This window comes from Ammodytes marinus, assembly GCF_949987685.1.
Source record: "Ammodytes marinus genome assembly, chromosome: 1".
Classification (NCBI taxonomy): domain Eukaryota; kingdom Metazoa; phylum Chordata; class Actinopteri; order Uranoscopiformes; family Ammodytidae; genus Ammodytes; species Ammodytes marinus.
In genome coordinates this window covers 8,178,957-8,198,006 of record NC_137230.1, presented here as the reverse complement: position 1 = coordinate 8,198,006, position 19,050 = coordinate 8,178,957, and the positions used below count along the sequence as shown (strand labels likewise).

Below are 19,050 nucleotides of genomic sequence, written 5' to 3'. Positions count from 1 at the left end.
TATTTGCTACTGCTAACTGCATATGCTTTCCTTTTTTCAGCAACATGGTGGAATATATTAATTTAAAGTATTGCCTCAATTTTGGAAACAGAAAGGGGGTCACAACATTAATATCCAGTTAACCTTAATCCTGTTTAGTCATTATGACATATTGTTTGTAAAGGTTACAAGACAGTATTGAGAGATTTTTATATCAGGCATGAATTTAAAAAAGATAGTTTTAGGTGAATATCTGCCTAGCTAACACTTCTAGAGTTTGTATGTAACAGATGTGCCCTTCCTCAGGTTCCATCTATGAGCCTCTCAAACTGTCCAGTCTCCCGCGTGAGGATGAGCCCACATGGGAGAAGCTGGAGCGCTACTACAATGCCGGTAAGAACACATGTTAACTATTCAGAAGCTATCAATAATAGTATGATAGTACTGTGTCGGGCGTATGTTTGCTATCATGAAGCTTGCTGTTGTTTTTGCCAATATCCTCAAATTGCAGCCTTGGTTATAGTGATCACATCTCGTAGACGTGCAATATATAGTTTGGAGGGACATGGCAAGATGTAATCAAGGCATGGGCTCTATCCAGTGTGATACAGAATAGATTTACCCAGCATGCACTGACCCGATATTCATTTCACATGAGGTGCCATAGCTTGGCTTGGCACTGGTCTGAAGTCAGCTGCTAGTGTTTGTGATTGGGAAGCCCACAAGGGATCATGTGGGAGTTACTGTAATACATATCTCACAGGGCTGTCAGGGGCTTTCTAACAAGGATATGAGCCTTGGGTATAGGGCATGTAGAGGCAATGTGGATGTTTGCCTGTGTGTCACGGTTTGGTCCACACGTCGTAACACACACACACACACACACACACACACACACACACACACACACTGTCCTTACCCACATGCTGTACTGTCTATGTGGCCTTTGCATTCAGCATTGAGGCAACAACACACACATGCACGGGATATGTGCACACAATACCAATGTGTGTGTGTGTGTGTGTGTGTGTGTGTGTGTGTGTGTGTGTGTGTGTGTGTGTGTGTGTGTGTGTGTGTGTGTGTGTGTGTGTGTGTGTGTGTGTGTGTGTGTGTGTGTGTGTGTGTTCGTGTGTGTTCTACCTCCAAGTACAAATAAAGAAATCACAGTCAACTCCCACACGGCCAAACTTATAGCCTCCTCGATGTTAAGATTCCATCCTAAGAAACTCAATTAAGTGTGAAATATTTCTGATATTATATTATTTCCATCACATTAGGCAGGAAGAAAGTTAAACACAATTTGAAGTGGTAGCAAATTGCTGTCAAATGTGCTGTCTACCCACTATAAATGGAAATGTGTCAGTTTAATGATAGGCCCTTCACATGGCAGAAGTTTTGACTTGTCATTTCATAAAAAAGCACAGGTGGAACTAATGGCATAAACAATGGTTCCGTTCCACTTTGGCGTGCCAGTTTGAATGCACTCCTTATTAATCCTATTAGTCACACCTGCGTGTGACAAGTCAAACTATGTGCTGTGAGTATACTAGAAGAAGTGTCTGCAGCAGTTTGCATACCTTAGTGAGAGGACACATGTTTTAATATTCTATTTAACCTTTATTTACACAGGTAATCTCATTGAGTCACGGGGGCTCATTCTCAAGAGAGACTTGTATACATGGCTAAGTTATCTTGTTTTGAAAGTCAGTTAGATATATGTATATTGGGAATTTGAATTGATGTAAAGTGTGCAGCTTGTTTGCTGGTGTTATCAAAGCCAAACGCGGAATGACAGCAAATGCTAGTCGCTGAAAAATGCTGCTTAACCAGATTCACACTCTCTTTTTTTTCCCCTTTTTTACTTGTCGAGTAAAATCAATATCAGTAGAGCCAGAGAGCATGAGAGGGGTTAGGCCAAACAGAGCACTCCTGCTAAGCAGATAGCGCTTGCTTGTAGTGTGCAGAGGGCAGGATCATGTGTTGCCTCTGGCTGTGTGTGGCTGCTGGAGTTCTGCTAATACGGCTCAGGATGTTCTCTCCGAGGATCAGCGCTGATACTGCCATTGTGGACACGGGCTTGGCTTTTCTATGTGGCTATTGTTAAAGTGACAAACAAATGTACTATAGGATACAGCAAAAACATCTCAGCGTGCCCCCGGGAGAGTTTTTTAAGTTCATTACATTTTCTTTTACGGTTTCTGTTCCTTTTTACTGCAATGTGTGTGACATCAGGTATTCTTTTAAGCTGTTTGTGTGCAGTTGCAGAAGTCAGAAAATTGTGCGTTTAGTTCTTATAACTGGTGTACACAGTCCTGTCGAAAAAAGCACATGAACCCATGTCATTGCTGCTTGGAGCTCATCAGTGCCTCTACCTGTGACATTTAATGAATGACCTATAACATACAAAGAGACATGGCTTTGTCTTTGCAGTGACCTTGAGCTGAGAGCTATTTTAAGGTGACCTAAATTGGCTTTTTTTTCCCAGCTTTGATTTTTTTGCAGAAGTGCACCTTGACCTGCTATTTATCTAGGCTACAGGGTCTCTTAGCAATTGTGGAGGCTCATCATCGCCCGCTGCAAAAAAATGTCAGTCACAGTCAGGTTGGAAAGGGAAGATGGACACACGTTTCACCCAACATAGTTTGAATCAAGTTACTTTAAGGTTAGATATTGAATGGCTGGACTTCTTCTGTACTTCTTCAATAATTCAAAATCATCATGTGGATATAGGTGGCAAAGTGCAGTTCACACACACAGCACACTTTGTTGCAGTTCCACCAGTTGTGATGATGTGTGTTTGAAATGGTCGACTCTGAACCTCTTCTCTCAGCTTACTTGCATTGACTGGGTTGGTGGCGACTACTTGCTGGAAATTTAAACAGTTGCGGGTTAACGAGTCATTAACTGGATCCAAATGGAATCAAGTCACACTCACATAGAAGCTCAGAGCTACACAATGTGTTAAAGTGAATCACAGTAGTCAGTTAAACAAGTGTTACTCACGTCATCTCTTCATTCCTTCTGTATATTTCGCAGACCTAGAATGTCAATACAACCACATTTTAGATGTTTTTGATCCTATTTCAGTATGAATCAATATACAAAAATAACGTCAAAGTGATTTCACATGTATGAAGCTATGAACAGTGCAAAATAAAAATCACATTTGTTGAGACAAAACCGACAAATTACAGCTTTGGGTCGGGATTTGGCTCAGGCTGTGGGATTTTACTTAAGACTTTATAAACCGCAGCTTTTGCCAGCAGTAAGTAAGCGCTCGTGTGTGTGTGTGTGTGTGCGTGCGTGCGTGCGTGCGTTTGTGTGTGCGTGCGTGCGTGCGTGCGTGCGTTTGTGTGTTTGTGTGTGTGTGTGTGTGTCATGTTGTTTCATTTTACAATTTTAAAAAGGGTTTCTGCCTCTAGCCTACCCCAGGTGTGGATGTGAATGATTGTTAATGCTGTTCTGAGCCACATGCTCCTATCTCATAGTAGAAACACTCTTCCCGCAGATATGACACAGCCCATTGGTCTGTGCTGATTAGGACAGGGCAACTTGTGTGTGTGTGCTCCTGTGTCAGTGTGTGTGTGTGTGTGTGTGTGTGTGTGTGTGGATGGATGTGTGTGTGTGTGTATGTGTGTGTGTGCCTGTGTGTGTGTGGGTGGGTGTTATGTACCATAATTTTTGTATGGTTGCCGGGTGTAAGATGTGTGTGTATGTGTGTGTGTGTGTGTGCAGGTGTGTGTGTGTCTGTGTATTTGTAAAATGACAGAAGACAATAAGACTAAGAGCTTAGTGTGCAACAGGTGTATAGCTCTGAGTTGGAACTGATTTGCTGCTATCAGCGAGCGCAGCGTATATAGCCTACAAAAAAAAAAAAAAGCCCTGGGCCAGATTGCAGTGTGTGTCGGAAAGGCGGCGTCGAACATTGGGGGCTTGTTTAATTGTTGTGTTGGGTGGCGGGCTGGAAGCGCTTGTCCAATTCTAGCCGGGGAACAATGCCAACACCATTATCTCAGGCACCCAGACCTGCCTGCCAATATACCTGCTTATTTTCACTGTAGGGGGAGAAAAGAGGGGTGGAGAGAGGGGTGAGGTACAGGGGTGATAATGACAAATCAAACCAGTTTAAATTATACTTCTTTCTCATTTGCGTCTGTCTTTCGGTTGGTAAAAAGCTGCCCCCAGTGGCTTTAAGCTCACAGTGCCGTAGTGACTTGATTTGTGTTATGGAGAACGAGAAAAATACCACAAGGACGATTACCTCCATTTCTCTCGCTTCATCACTCCATCGTGATCTCTTTCTCTCTGTTTTCCTCCTATCCTCTTTCACTCCCTCACTTCCCCGTGGTTTCTTATTTATGTGGCAATGCGGCCACACTCCATTGACTTAGCCTGGCTTCCTGATAATACTGGAAGGCATGAAGGCACTATCAGTCCTCCGTATGGCTCACAAAGATTAAGCTTTTTTCCCCCTACTGTTATTATGGGCTTTTTGCTACAAACATAAGGTTATTCGGGTTGTTTTTGCTTCGCTCACTTTTTCATTTCTTTGCTGCCATTATTTTTCTTCCTGGCTCTTTCTTTCTGTTGCTTTTTCTTTCTCTCTCACTCACACTGCCTTGTGTATTGCTGTGCTTAAACAGTTATGGTCAGTTGAGGTCAGTTTGTTATGTTCCAATGACTTGAGCCCTGCGACAGCCACCACTGTAAACAAGTTTAACTACAGATACTGTATTAGAAGTCGAAAAATAAGAGAATTGTTGGAGGATGTCAGTTGCTTTTACTTGTTTTAATAATTGTAAAAAACAGAGCTTTTCTTGACATTTTCATCATTTTGTTTCAGAAAAAAAAGTACTGTCAACACAACTGTTTTCATGGCAATACAGTAATAGGGATTTTTCATTATTGTATATTCAAACAACAGATGAGCTACTGGATGTGACAGTATTACTATTGAGACCAACCGGCAGTACAGTAGTTCTGTCGATGCAACACGGCCTGTGATTGCACTGTCAAGCTTGATTCCCCATGTAATGCAAATAAGGCAGAAGTTCAGTGGAAAATGACTTTCCTTTGATCATATTTTCAATTCATAGAATATATGAACGTTAGAATGCGCATAAAAGTTGGAGTAAAGTGCACATTTGCATGAATATTTTCAAATGGATGTATGTGAAGTATGAATGTTACAGTCTACATTTGATATTTAATTTTCTTGAACAAATAAAGCGAATTAAATGTTTTTAGCACTCAAAAGTCAATCTTAAACATGATTTGTCTCCTACTGTGCACCTAAAATGCACAGTGCCTTACAGTTGAGTTTTGTGTGTCTTTATATTTCATGCAGTAGTAGCTAGCTCATGCTACATATTAATATTTTTTCACTGCAGGAACCATTATGATAGCGTCAGCAGGAGTAGACAGAGAAGTTATTGTGCAGACCGACATTAACAATGGCTATCAAAATGTTGTGTTTCCATTTATTTTTCTCCTTAGAGATATCATCTTACTCTTGTTATTTGTTCTCACTCTCCCTTATTTCTTTTTCTCTTTTCAATCTATCTCCCTGTATTTCTTTCCCCTTCTCATCGTCTTCTCTCATTTTCTCGCGCGCCTGTCGGAGCAGTGAAATGGCCCATTGTAAAAGAGCAGACTGTGTGCGTCTGAGACATTAGCTGCTGATTTAGTGGGACATTAGCTTGATGGATGGCCAGCCAGAAAACTCCCAACAACAGTTCTTGATTTGCATCCGGAGAAACTTTCCGCTCAGCACTCTTGTATCTGTTGTGTTCTGCAGCCAACCCTGACTTCCACAGCACCGTTTTGCACAAGATGAACTATTTGAGTCCCCTGCAGTTCCAACTGCAGTGGCATATCAGAGCACCTTAAAGGCCTATTTCACCGGTGGGAATATGATGTGTATGAATATGAATTCTGAGATCCTATGTAGTATAAATGTGCAAAAAAAATTTAATTGGTTCATCCTAGCCTGAGAAAAGGCAGAAAGAGTCTTTTATGGTCTCACTGTCTAACCCTACATTTCTCTTTCTGTGACATCACATTTTTTGAATACGTTTGACGTAGCCTAAATACATATTGTGAACCTGGATTTTTTGTTACAGAGGGGAAAAAAATCAAGTAAAACAGTAAAAGATCAATCCAAACTGGTTTATTTTCAATGCGTCTATATTTCAGCCATGTTTTACTGTTACTCCAAAATGCAGATATTCAGCTTCAATCAGACAAATTGCTAGACAGAGCACTCAATGGGTAAATTGATTGAACATCTTTTTTTAACAGTTTACTTCCTTTTTAGACTGCAACTTAACTTTAACCAGAAACAATGAGTTTGTTAACCAATATTATTTTTTGGGAGCCCTATGAACGAAGCACTAACCAGACTCATTACTTATTTACATCACTTTATGAAGGCTAATTGTTTATCATCATAGGTGTGTTTGACCCGCAACATTGTTTGCAAAAGGATCTGTTAAACTGCCACATCGATGATATGAATGCACATAAGCCACACTCTGAAGACAAGACGCATTCTATCATGAGAGATTTGACATCAATTTATTCACCACAGTTTATTTCGACTACTTGTGGTCAACAAGACACATAGCACTTTGAGGTTAACCAATGTGGGATAGAGTTTATGTTGGTGGTGTGATGACCAATACATCTTAGACCCTTTTTACATTCTACCACTAATGTAGCCGCAGTTAAAGTGAGCCCATATACCCAAAGGCACTGTTCTATATTACTGCTCAACAATTCAGATAAATCAGGACAGTGTTTCTGTGTCTCTAAGTGTGTGTGTGTGTGTGTGTGTGTGTGTGTGTGTGTGTGTGTGGGTGTGTGTGTGTGTGTGAACGCGCGTCTGTGCACATTACACATTTACTGCTAAGACCATTTGTCCTTACAAGGGCACATACTGTAGATGAATCAATCGGTAAGGATATTTGACTTTGCACATGGGCCTATTTGTAGCACATGGTTCATCTTGACGGGTACAGTTACTTTAATAAGTCCAGGGTTACATACGGTATGTATGTGACTTGTAATAATACAGATGTGTGTGTGTGTGTATGCATGTAAGTGTGTGCACTTAATCAGTGTGATACTGGATGCTTACCGGGGGAAGTACCTGCAAGGTTTATCAATATTCTACCTAACTCATATGTATCTTACTAAACACACACACACACACACACACACACACACACACACACACACACACACACACACACACACACACACACACACACACACACACACACACACACACACACACACACACACACACACAATTATAGCCTGCACAATCACTCATACGCTTATATAGAATGAGACATTTCTGCCCCGTCTCTCTCTCCCATTGCCAATTATTTTCACTTGTTTTACTCATAGATACACATGCAGCCCCTGTTTTCCCTTTTACACACACACACACACACACACACACACACACACACACACACACACACACACACACACAGAGACACTCACACACAGACCTTTTCCATCTCTCCCTCTCTCATCTCTGCTTCCTTCCATCTCTCTCTCCCTATCATTCTCTCCCTCTCTATCTCTCTTTTGCTCCGTAACAAGCGACAGCGCAGAATGGATGTCCCCTTCATTTGCACCGGCGTAATGTTCTGATGAAAAATGAAGTGATCCCTCCAGACAGATTAGTCATCGGTGAGGGGACCTCTGTAGGAGTAGGAGAGGGAGGATGTACGTGCGTGTGTGTGTGTGTGTGTGTGTGTGTGTGTGTGTGTGTGTGTGTGTGTGTGTGTGTGTGTGTGTGTGTGTGTGTGTGTGTGTGTGTGTGTGTGAGAGTGCGAGTGTGTGTGTGTGTGCGTGTGTGAAACGGATAAATGGCTCTCCCGGAGGCCTTCTGTTTGAGTATGTAATATTTCAGCATATATTATTGGAGGGCTCCGATCTGCTCGCATTAAGAGCACACATCCGTTGTTCTGTCCTCGGTAGCTAATGCTGAGCCTGAACCCTGCTGAACTTGAGCCGTTTCACTTTATCTTGGCTCGATCATTTAGTGCAGTCAGACTTTCTCTGTCGCGCAACTTCAGCTGGAAGTATTTCCCAAGTAATGAATGAATGAATGAATGAATAATTTATTTCAAATATGCAACAACAATACAATAATAAAAATGCATCTGATGAATGCATCAGATGCACTGATAAGGCCGCCAAGCACTCTATAAAACATGTTCCCAAGTAAAGACCTTGGGCATGGAGCTCTCTAGATATTCGGATAACGACAATATAATTAATTGGTGTCGTTTTTTCCCCCCACTTCAAACTATCTGATGCTCCCACAGACAACGAAAAAATCATATTTTGCTGTTGAAACCATCCCAACAAGTATTAATCTGGTGAATTAAGAAGTCAAGGCAACTGGGCTGAACTCGGTGGGAAATGCTCTGCTTAATTTTGCAATATAATCATTTGGATAGCCCTTTTGTCATAGTGGACAACTCCAAAGTAGTGGAGAAATCAAAACTTTAACTTTGTGATGGCACTAGATGAAAAGTCAGGGGATCACAAAAGCTTTCAAAATTCACCCTTTGTGGGACAAAATTGTCTTTAGCCATATTCATTGTAATTCATGCAATAGTGGTTGAGAGACTTCTCTAAGAATCATCAATTCTCTAAAATCAATCAAAATGTGAACTTTGCAGTGGTGCCAGGAGATCACCTAAGTTGAGTGTGTGTGTAAATGCACTTAAAGAACCAGGCTTACAGCCAGCCTTCTCCAGTAAAACCTGGTTTCTGTCATAGGCAAAGGGGATACAAATAAATCTGCTTACCCCAGCTGGATTTCTCCAAGAAAATGCTGATTTTCTTGGCCATGTGTACCATAACTGGGTTTCTAATCGGCTTTTTACAAGTACTTTTTTGCATGACAAGGATTTGAGACAGAAGAAGTAACTGTGAGAGATGATTACACAGAACGACATGTTCTCGTATTTAGAATATTTCCATCCGAAGTTGGACTAACACAAAGTGGTCACAAAGTCTATTTCTAGCGCTTAACATTTGAAAATATGTTAAATTCAGACACATTTGCGCTATGAAGAAAATCTGTGCTGTATTTGTCTGTGTGTTCTCTCACTGCAACATCACTCTCCTCCAACTGGCACAGACACACCATAAAAAAAACATGCCCGTCTTCTGTCGGTACAGCCACAATGTGCAAGCCATGCTTCTAAAATAAGGTTTGGGGGTGGGGGAGAATTAAGAGATGTAATTACTGAGTGACACACTGCATGTGATGTAGACAGATTAATAGTTACCTTGTTACATATGGGCATTTACAGTAAAAACACTCAATCGGTCTCATCCTCCGGGAGCCATGCATGTCTTTTCAACATTTGAGTTACTGTACATGCGGGTGATATAATTGATTGTAGTAGTTAGTCATAATATTAACAAGCCCATGGCAGGTGTAGTTCTTCCACATCGAAACTTTGAGGCAGCACGGTGTTGAGTGACACATTGTGTCTGACTGTAGCTACACACATGCAGCACATGAGGAAGTTTCCCTGGGTTGTTTCTTTATTCACGCTCCAGTGCAGAAGTAGAACCCCTCTGCAAAGTCACACAGTGTAATATGTGAGTGGCAGCAGCAGGTTACAAGTTTACAAAATCCCTGGTATTCCCATCTGATTACATGATCTCACCCCATTGATTTTCGACTGGTTGACAATTGTACACATAAGACTGTGTGAGTGAGTCATGTTGAGCAGCTCCATGCCTGTCATGTTAAGGCATAGCTGAACATTGACATGAACATGACTTGGCTCTTGTTGTATTGTGAAGCAAAACAATAGCTTCTAGTCTAAGAGATGTTCCCAGAGGAAGTATTGCTTGTCTCTACTGCTGTTGTGTATTCTCACTTTCCATTGCCACGGTTCACACTTTGCTCCACTTGAAAAAGGCATCCATCTGTTATTGTGACTCTCTTACACTAATACTGCCAATATATTTCATAATGCAAACTGACAGAGCTCTGCATCCAAGTCGCTTTATCACATTAACTTTTTGCTTACTTTCATCAAAGAAGACAATCTGCCAACATCCTTTTGCCCCACCTTTTTTTTTTGTCAAATTGAATTTAACATAAATACATTTTGATCTCATTGATTTAAGTTGCTGTTGAATATGCATGCTGGAAAAGGTTGAGGCATTGGCAACAGCTGCACGGTATTATGGAAGGCCAAGCTGGGTCAGACAAGGAGAGAGCTGGGCACGAGGAGAGCTGGATAGATATTATATTTACACACTTCAGAAAAATGCAGACTATAGCCTCGGGGAGAAGTAAAGAGAGAAAAAAAAAAACAATGCTGGTAGTCCATTAATGTCTGACTCTGAGGGCTGATTCTGTAGCCTGGCCGTCTGACACAGCAATACACAATGAAATGGCTCCACGCTGCCTTCACAAATTAACATCTAAAAAAAACTGTATAGGAAAAATGCATCCGGTAGAGGTTGGCGTAAGTGCCGTGGGGAGGGATGTTACGTGAGAAAGTGCATTACAGACAAACTCGGGTCTTGTATAAATGTGTGAAAAGCTTGTACGCTCAACAAAAAAACAACATTCTCAGTCCAGACATGTGTTGAATAATGATGTTAATGTCAGTATTTTGGACCTTTTTCCGGACTGTTTCCCTTCAGAACACTTGCATTAAGATGCATTGGCTGCATAATAAATACTTTTAGATGACACTTCAGTTGTTATGCAGGCGCCTGGTGGAGCACTCAAAGGCTTGTTGTTGAGTCACTGGTGTTTCAGATGATTTGGTTTGAGCGGAAATGATTTCACAAGGAAGCCTGCGTCATTGTATCTCTTCTCTCTCTCTCTCTGTCTATTCCTATCTAGTCAAGACCACCATTCTGAACTACCAGAGCCCCACCACTGGCCTTTTCCCCGTCAAAACATCCTCCAAATGCAAGGATGCCAAGGTCCGCGACTCCCTGTACTGTGCTGCTGGGGCATGGGCCCTGGCTCTGGCCTACAGGTTAGTACGTGGAACACACAGAACACACATAACACAACAACACACACACACACACACAAACACACACACAAACACACACACACACGCATGCACACACACACACACACACACAAACACACACACGCATGCACGCACACACACACGCACACACACACACACCGCATGCAGGCAGGCAGGCAGAGGTCAATGCATTTGTGTTAACTACGACTGTGGAGCATCCCAAATAACACAGAGCATGTAACACTAATTGATATGAGGAGTATTTCATTCTGTATTTCTTTTGAGAGTGCAAAATGATACTTTACCAGCCCTAAGTGGAAGCATGAAAACACAGTGATCACACTGTGTATATTAAAGGTTAATGTACCAACTTGACTTTGCACCAAGCAACGCCCCTTGGTTGTTGTTGGTGTTATTGTTGTTCACCCATCAAACTGGGCATTAATAATATGATAATAACGGAGACACATTAGCCACTTGAATTTTAATTATAATGTTAATGATGAAATAATGGGTCCTCGAGTCCACATAGAGGTAAAGGAAATGTGGTGTCTCGTGTTATTTTTTTGCTGCCTAAAATTAAAAATATATGTAGCGTAGTTGTACAGCTATAGTTAATGCATATCAACAGTATAACAGAAACAGTATTGTACTAAAACACTGACACCAAAGCTATGTGTTTAGTACAATAGTAATAATGAGGTGTCACAGAGCTGCTTATATTAGCATCCATCACGGTTGCTTTTTTTGTTTTTCAAAAAGCAGAGAATGAATTGTCCAATTATGCGACTATAAGGCCACAGTATCCATTACATTCATTTAGCACCACAGTATGAATGACATAAAATGGATGGATAGATCACTTAGTGTGTTTATGTGACCTTAGCAGACCAGAAATCCTCAGTGACATACATATTTACGCTACCTGTTTCAAAGCTATCTTCCCTCTTTATCCCTTCTCCTCCTTTACTTCATCTCCTTTTACTTTTGTTGTGTCGTCTCCTGTCCCTGAACTCTTTCTCTGCCTGCGTCTTTTCAAAGGCTTTGCTTTTTAAACACAAAGGGATTATTGGTTCAAGGCGAACATTAGGATTTCAATGAGGATCGCCGAGAAAAGCCTCCCAAGTCTACACACACACACACACACACACTGCTTTTTATCAACCGTCCCTTCACTGTGATGGCTCGACTTCCTCACTGATTGGTTTCCAGGGAAAAGAACACTTCCACAAAATGGGTCCGTAATAGGAGAGAGAGAGGCAGAGAGAGATAGAGAGAGAAAGAGGGAGAGAGAGAGAGGGAGGGAGGGAGGGAGAGAGAGAGGGATGGATATATATATAGAGAGAGAGACAGAGAGAGACAGAGACAGAGAGAGAGAGAGAGGGAGGATGGATAGTACAGTTACTTCGGGGAGGAGACTGTAGGAGGAGATGTGTGGGGAGAGTTAGAAAGACATGTGGGCCGAGGGAGAGATCAAGCGAACGGAGCGATAACAGACAGGAGTGAAGGAAGTGGGAGATGGAGAAGGAGAAATGAGATGGAGTGGGGGAAGAGAGAGAGAGAGAGAGAGAGAGAGAGAGTGATCGAGGGGTAAAAATAGAGTGCACCGCAGCAGTGATGTGACCAGCGGCAGATCCCTGTCATCAGTCATGGCTACCCGTCCTATTAGAATTGTCACTGGGATTTAATTAAGATAATTCTCATCTGACAGGCTTGGCTATAGTGCCATTACTTACTCCACGCCCAGCTGCTCTGTGTGTGTGTGTGTGTGTGTGTGTGTGTGTGTGTGTGTGTGTGTGTGTGTGTGTGTGTGTGTGTGTGTGTGTGTGTGTGTGTGTGTGTGTGTGTGTGTGTGTCTGTGAGAAGGGGGGTTTGGTAACTACACACCGGCTCTTGGAAATTCGCCACAAACTCCTAATCTAAGAAAAAAAGGGGGAAAATAGGTTTTCATCCATTGAATTGCCCTGTACAATTCGTTCTTCATTTTACTTTACTTTTTATTTGTTTGAATATTTCGAGAGTATATTACCAGCTTCTAGTACTGAGATAAGTTTGTTATGAATTGTAATACAATTTGAAGAGCTGGATATGTTACTGTATTCGCTGGTAGCAAGTTGGATCACTTTATGCATATTACAAAAATAAACACTTGTAATCTGGTAATACATGCCCGACAAAGGACATGGGTAGATGAAAAGCTGTTAGTTTGTATGTTGAGGGCCACAGTTAAAAGACAGTGTGATGGCTGTAATGTGTACTGCTTGAATGTAAATGTTCACCTCCCCTCTGGCGATACCCACAGTCCTTCATTAGCATGACCTTTGTAACTGTGTGAGATCCGCCTGCCCCATCAGGAATGTGCTGACTCCCACCATAACCCTATGGATTGATTTCAGAGTGGCATCTCACCAAGATTATATTATTTGAAACTACACAGTGCATACCAGTCAAAGCTTAAAGCTATAGTGCATAACTTTTTTTGATATTAATGAATGTGTCCATTACATACTGAAGGCTTACCTTATGTACTGTAGATGCCATGACAATGTTCCTGACATGTAATTCCTCATAATTCCTCATGGGGTCAACATAAATTACGCACATTAGCTTAAAAGATTTACATCACAGATTTATCGTGACGCATTTTTGCTCAAAATTTGAGATGGTACACATGCTTGTATGTTTTCAATAAGCAGAAACTGCTAAGAACACAGAAGAAGGTGGAGCACAGCCTAACTTGTGTTCTGGGAGGTTTGAATAACTTCAGCGGCGTATCTACAAATAATAAAAATACCCTTCTCTCGTTGTGTATGATTACAAAGAAGGCAATAAAGAGAAAAATGGATTGCTCAGAAAGAATGGGTCACCGAAGCAGTCGAAACAATTCAGTTGGAAATGGTAGCTTTCTGATTGTCAATGAATGATTTGTAAATTGGTTTGGGGATCAGAAATGGTTGGGCTCACTGGTTTGGTGATTATTTTACAGAGCTGTGTATCTTTTTAGTTGTTCGGTTCGTTTTGTGCGAGCGAATAAAAAAGTGGTTTAGATAATCCTAACCTTAACTGTTTGCTCATGTATTAACCTGTGTGATCATCATACTGTCAGTGTTTTTTTCTGACTTTTTGGTAGTGATGTTTTAACAATCCAAAATCTTCCAAAGAAATTATACTGTTGAATATGTGCCACCACTTGGGTTTAGCCAATCATAGCAAAACATTTTTCTTTGGAAGGCGGTGCTTAAAGACACTTGTGCTTACACTGAGCGTTTCAGACAGAGGCTGAAAAGAAGAGATTCAGCAATGTTTTTTTTTTGTTGGACACTACAACATAAAAACATTGTCTATTAGAAACCCTTATTTCAATGATGAACATGACACATTAGCATACGATGTGACCTTTAAAATCATTTCACGTCTTCACTGTGTATTCACGTGTGTTCATTCACATGTTCTCACTGTTCATGTGCAGACGCGTTGATGACGATATGGGGCGGACCCACGAGTTGGAGCATTCTGCCATCAAGTGCATGAGAGGGATCCTCTACTGCTACATGAGGCAGGCTGACAAGGTGAGTTCTATACCCAGCCTCTACTCTTTCACTCCTGCTTTCACACTGCACGTTTGCACAAAAGCACCCTGCAGTTTTATACCATCAAACGTCCACTTGTTCTGATCTCTTTCTTTATTTTCTTTTATACTACTTCATTTAACTCTGGAGTCATTGAGGGGGATACTCACTTTCATGGGCGCCGAGTGTACACAGAAATATTTCAAACAGACACATTGTGCACCCATTAATGTAAAAGCATATACAGTCATATGAAAAAGTTTGGGAACCCCTCTCAGCCGGCATTATAATTGACTCTGCTTTCACAAAAAAAAATATAAAAGTGGTATGTCTTTAATTTACCAGGAACAGCTAAGTACTGGGATGTTTTCCAAACAAAGATTTTTTGAAAAGCAGTATTTGGTTGTATGAAATAAAATAAAATGTGAAAAACTGGCTGTGCAAAAATATGGGTACCCTTGCGGTTTTGTTGATTTTAATGCCTGTAACAGCATGTAAAACTGATGAATTTAAACACAAAGTTGGTTGGATTATGTTGTTAAGCCTTGAACCTCATAGAAATGTCTGTTTAATCATGAGAAAATGTATTTTAGGTGCCTAAATGCAAGTTGCACTTCTCTTTGACTCTCTGCTGAAGTGAGACAGAATGGGATCATCAAAACTGCTCCCAAAAGATCTTAAAAACAAAGATTATTCATTGTCATGGTTTAGGGGAAGGCTACAAGAAGCTTTCCCAAAGGTTTCAATTGTCAATTTCTACTGTAAGGAACGTTGTCAGGGAATGGAAGGACACAGGCACAGTTGCAGTTAAACCCAGGTCTAGCAGACCAAGAAAAGTACAAGAGCGGCATATGCGGCGGATTGTGAGAATGGTTGCACACAACCCAAAGATCACCTCCAAAGACCTGCAAGAACATCTGGCTGCAGATTGTGTATCTGTACATGGTTCTACAATTCAGTGCAATTTGCACCAAAACATCTGTATGGCCGGGTGATGAGAAGGAAGCCCTTTCTGCGCCCACGCTACAGATACAGTTGCATGGAGTATGCAAAAGCTCATTTAGACAAGCCAGCTTCATATTGGAAGAAAATGCTTTGGACTGATGAGACAAAAATTAAGTTATTTGGTCTTTATAAAAAGCAGATGTTTTGGTGCAAATTGCGCTGAATTGTTGAACGATGTACAGATACACAATCTGCAGCCAGATGTTCTTGCAGGCCTTTGGAGGTGATCTGTGGGTTGTGTGCAACCATTCTCACAATCCTCCACCTATGCCGCTCCTGTTTTTTTCTTGGTCTGCCATGCCTGGGTTTAACTGCCACTATGCCTGTGTCCTTCCATTTCCTGACAACGTTCCCTACAGTCGAAATTGACAATTGAAACCATTGGGAAAGCTTCTTGTAGCCTTCCCCTAAACCATGACAATGAACAATCTTTGTTTTTCAGATCTTTTGGGAGCTGTTTTGATGATCCCATTCTGTTTCACTTCAGCAGAGAGTCAAAAAGAAGTGCAACTTGCATTTAGGCACCTAAAATACATTTTCTCATGAATAAACAGACAATTATATGAGGCTCAAGGCTTAACAACATAATCCAACCAACTGTGTGTTTAAAGTCATCAGTTTTACATGCTGTTACAGGCATTAAAATCAACAAAACCACAAGGGTACCCATATTTTTGCACAGCCAGTTTTTCACATTTTATTTTATTTCATACAACCAAATACTGCTTTTCAAAAAATCTTTGTTTGGAAAACATCCCAGTACTTAGCTGTTCCTGGTAAATTAAAGACATACCACTTTTATCTTTTTTTTGTGAAAGCAGAGTCAATTATAATGCCGGCTGAGAGGGGTTCCCAAACTTTTTCATATGACTGTATTTCAAACAGACACAGTGTGCACCCATTAATGTAAAAGCATATATACAATCTCTAACAATAGTTAAATTACAGAATCAAAGGCAGATAAATACACTTTACTTCAAAGGCAAAAACAAATGTAATATACGTAAATTAAATATAAAGCAATTCAGACAAAACAGGTAGATTTTGGCAGGGGTCGGTTGTTAATTAAGGATTTTCATCTAAGCCTTAAAGAGCATGTGCGCTGGACGTATCTGGATTCTCTTTCATATTATAACTAAAGGCAATGGGAGCTGATTGCTTTAGTCCTGAGGGCGTAATAACCAGCAATCCAACAATCTGTTAATTGCTTGCTTTTTAATTGACTTTTTGCTTTTTGCTCCAAAGGCAGGGGAAATTTCACACCACAACAGCAGGCAAGCAGGCTGGGAATAAAATCTAGCAAAAAATTGCAATTTACGTACCCATTAATGTACCCCGTTTGTATACGTCGTCTGTTAGCTGTTTTTTTTTTTTTTCTCTTTTTTTCTTCCTCACGAACAAGGTCTTTTAATAGAGCAGCTTGCTCTGTGACGGCGTCTATTTCATCTTGCCGTGACCTTGACGACCTAATTTAGGGGAGCGCTTGTGCCTGCGTCTTAATTACAAAGCTTGGTTTACACAGCTAATTACACAGAGCGTCGATGGTTACGGCCCACGTCTCAAACGCTTACGGGGAACAAGGCTTTTTAAATGGAGACGTGACACAGGGTTACCGCTGGGCTAACATGTGACGGAGGAAATACAGCAGCCGCCCTCCAATGTCTATAGTATGTTGTGTGGGGAACTAGATTATCATCGTTTATGCATTAATGAAGTTAAAAGGTTGTTAACCCATTGATGACGGCTGCTGCGCGATGCCACATTGGCTCTCCTGCCTGATGCTGCATCGCGCAGCATTATTACTTTATCTAATTTTCATGGCATTCCCAGCATAGAATGCACTGTCATTGGTTCAAATACACATGAGGTGGGTTTTGTTGATTTTTTTAAGACCACGTGACCACCCAAAAGTTGTGTGGTTTGCCGAAAATCACTTCAATCAAAAAAATAAAACAAAATAATAAAAAAAATACGCCGGCTATGTCGGCGACGGAACAGTTAGTGGCGTTTGGTGCGCAGAATCAAGGTCTACTATAGACTACTGACGAAAATCACACAACACATTGCATCTATTTATTAACAATATTTAATAATTTTCTAATTCATCTAATTTTGACGATTTTTAGAAATATTTGTTGGTTTGTAAGCGCTAAGGGAGCATGTTTAAATAAAACCTGTGAACCTTAACTTTTAAATGTATTTTATTTCATGTTTCTATGTGCTACACAGGCTTAGATATTAAGGTTTTGGTAGACTTGACAATTCGTACTATTTTTTCAGAAAACCCTCAGGCATTAAGGACATGCATCCTAGATTGCCATAGTCATCAATGGGTTAAGGTGTGATTGAAAAAATAATGAATTTGTCAGTTGATAGTGTTCATTTTTTTTGCATGGATGGCAGCCAAACATGCAGATAAAAACGATATTACATGGTCTTTTTCTCAGCACAGGCCAAAAGCACAGGACTTTGACTTTGGAGACTTGACATCACTTCCAACATGTTGTCAGGTTCAGGCCACTAAGGCATGTGGTTAAGGTCGGGGAAAGTCAGAATTGGTTGGACGAGGGAGTGAAAATGAATGAGATAATTTGGCCTTTTAAACACTTTTTCAAATTGATTTAGTAGAACAGCATATTGCCAACAAAACACATTTGACTCATGGATATTAGATTTAGAATGCAATTTGTATGCGACAGGTTTGCCAAACAGGCAGAAGACCACTTTGGTCTAAAAGTCCCTGGCTACCAACACACTGCACTGGTACTTGAAGTATGGCCCTCTCCCACTACAACCCCACCACCTCATCTATTCCAATATCATTTCACTGGCTGATTCACCCATAGAGACTCACATGCTCTGCACATAAAGCGTCTCTGATCATGTTTAGATATTGATTAACAGTGAATGAATTGACTGCATTATAGAGTAAAAAGCCTTGCTTGTATAAAGCTACCCCACACATAATCACTGGACTCTGCAGGATCCTGTTCTCTGCTTTAAATAGTATCAGTTTGTTGATGTAGCAGGCAGCTGTTTTTTTCAGCAAAAACACTGTTTAAATATTCAGCACCTAAACAGCCATTTTTTTCCAAAGGAGCTGGTAGAGAGCAACATGGAGCTGAAAGGAGAGGGGATATTGGACAATCTGTCAATTGGACATTTTACATTCCAAATGAATGCTTTTGTTGCTTTGTGGCTACTGCATGCGTTAATAACCCACTTTTCACCATATCAACTTTATAAGGCGAATAACAATGTCACTGTTGTTTTAACAGCTAGTTGCACCGTCCCCCAACAAAGGTTTTAAACACAATCAATTGAAACATGTTTGGTAGTTTCACATTTCACCCTAATTGTTTGTCGATGTTTTATTCTGGTCTTGTCCGCCATTTACCAAGAGTTGTTTAGGAAGATCAAATGTATCTCCTTTGCAACCAGGAATAGCAAAC

General features: G+C 40.8%; 1 protein-coding gene across 3 annotated transcripts in view; it reads left to right on the top strand.

The window, feature by feature from the left end:
• Positions 1-19,050, top strand: part of phkb (phosphorylase kinase, beta) — a 98,445-nt gene that overhangs the window by 3,045 nt on the left and 76,350 nt on the right. For all 3 annotated transcript variants that reach the window (XM_080030484.1, XM_080030485.1, XM_080030486.1), the window contains 3 exons: positions 286-372; positions 10,886-11,024; positions 14,494-14,593. In XM_080030484.1, coding sequence (XP_079886610.1) covers positions 286-372; positions 10,886-11,024; positions 14,494-14,593 — 326 coding nt within the window. The remainder of the gene's footprint in view (positions 1-285; positions 373-10,885; positions 11,025-14,493; positions 14,594-19,050) is intronic.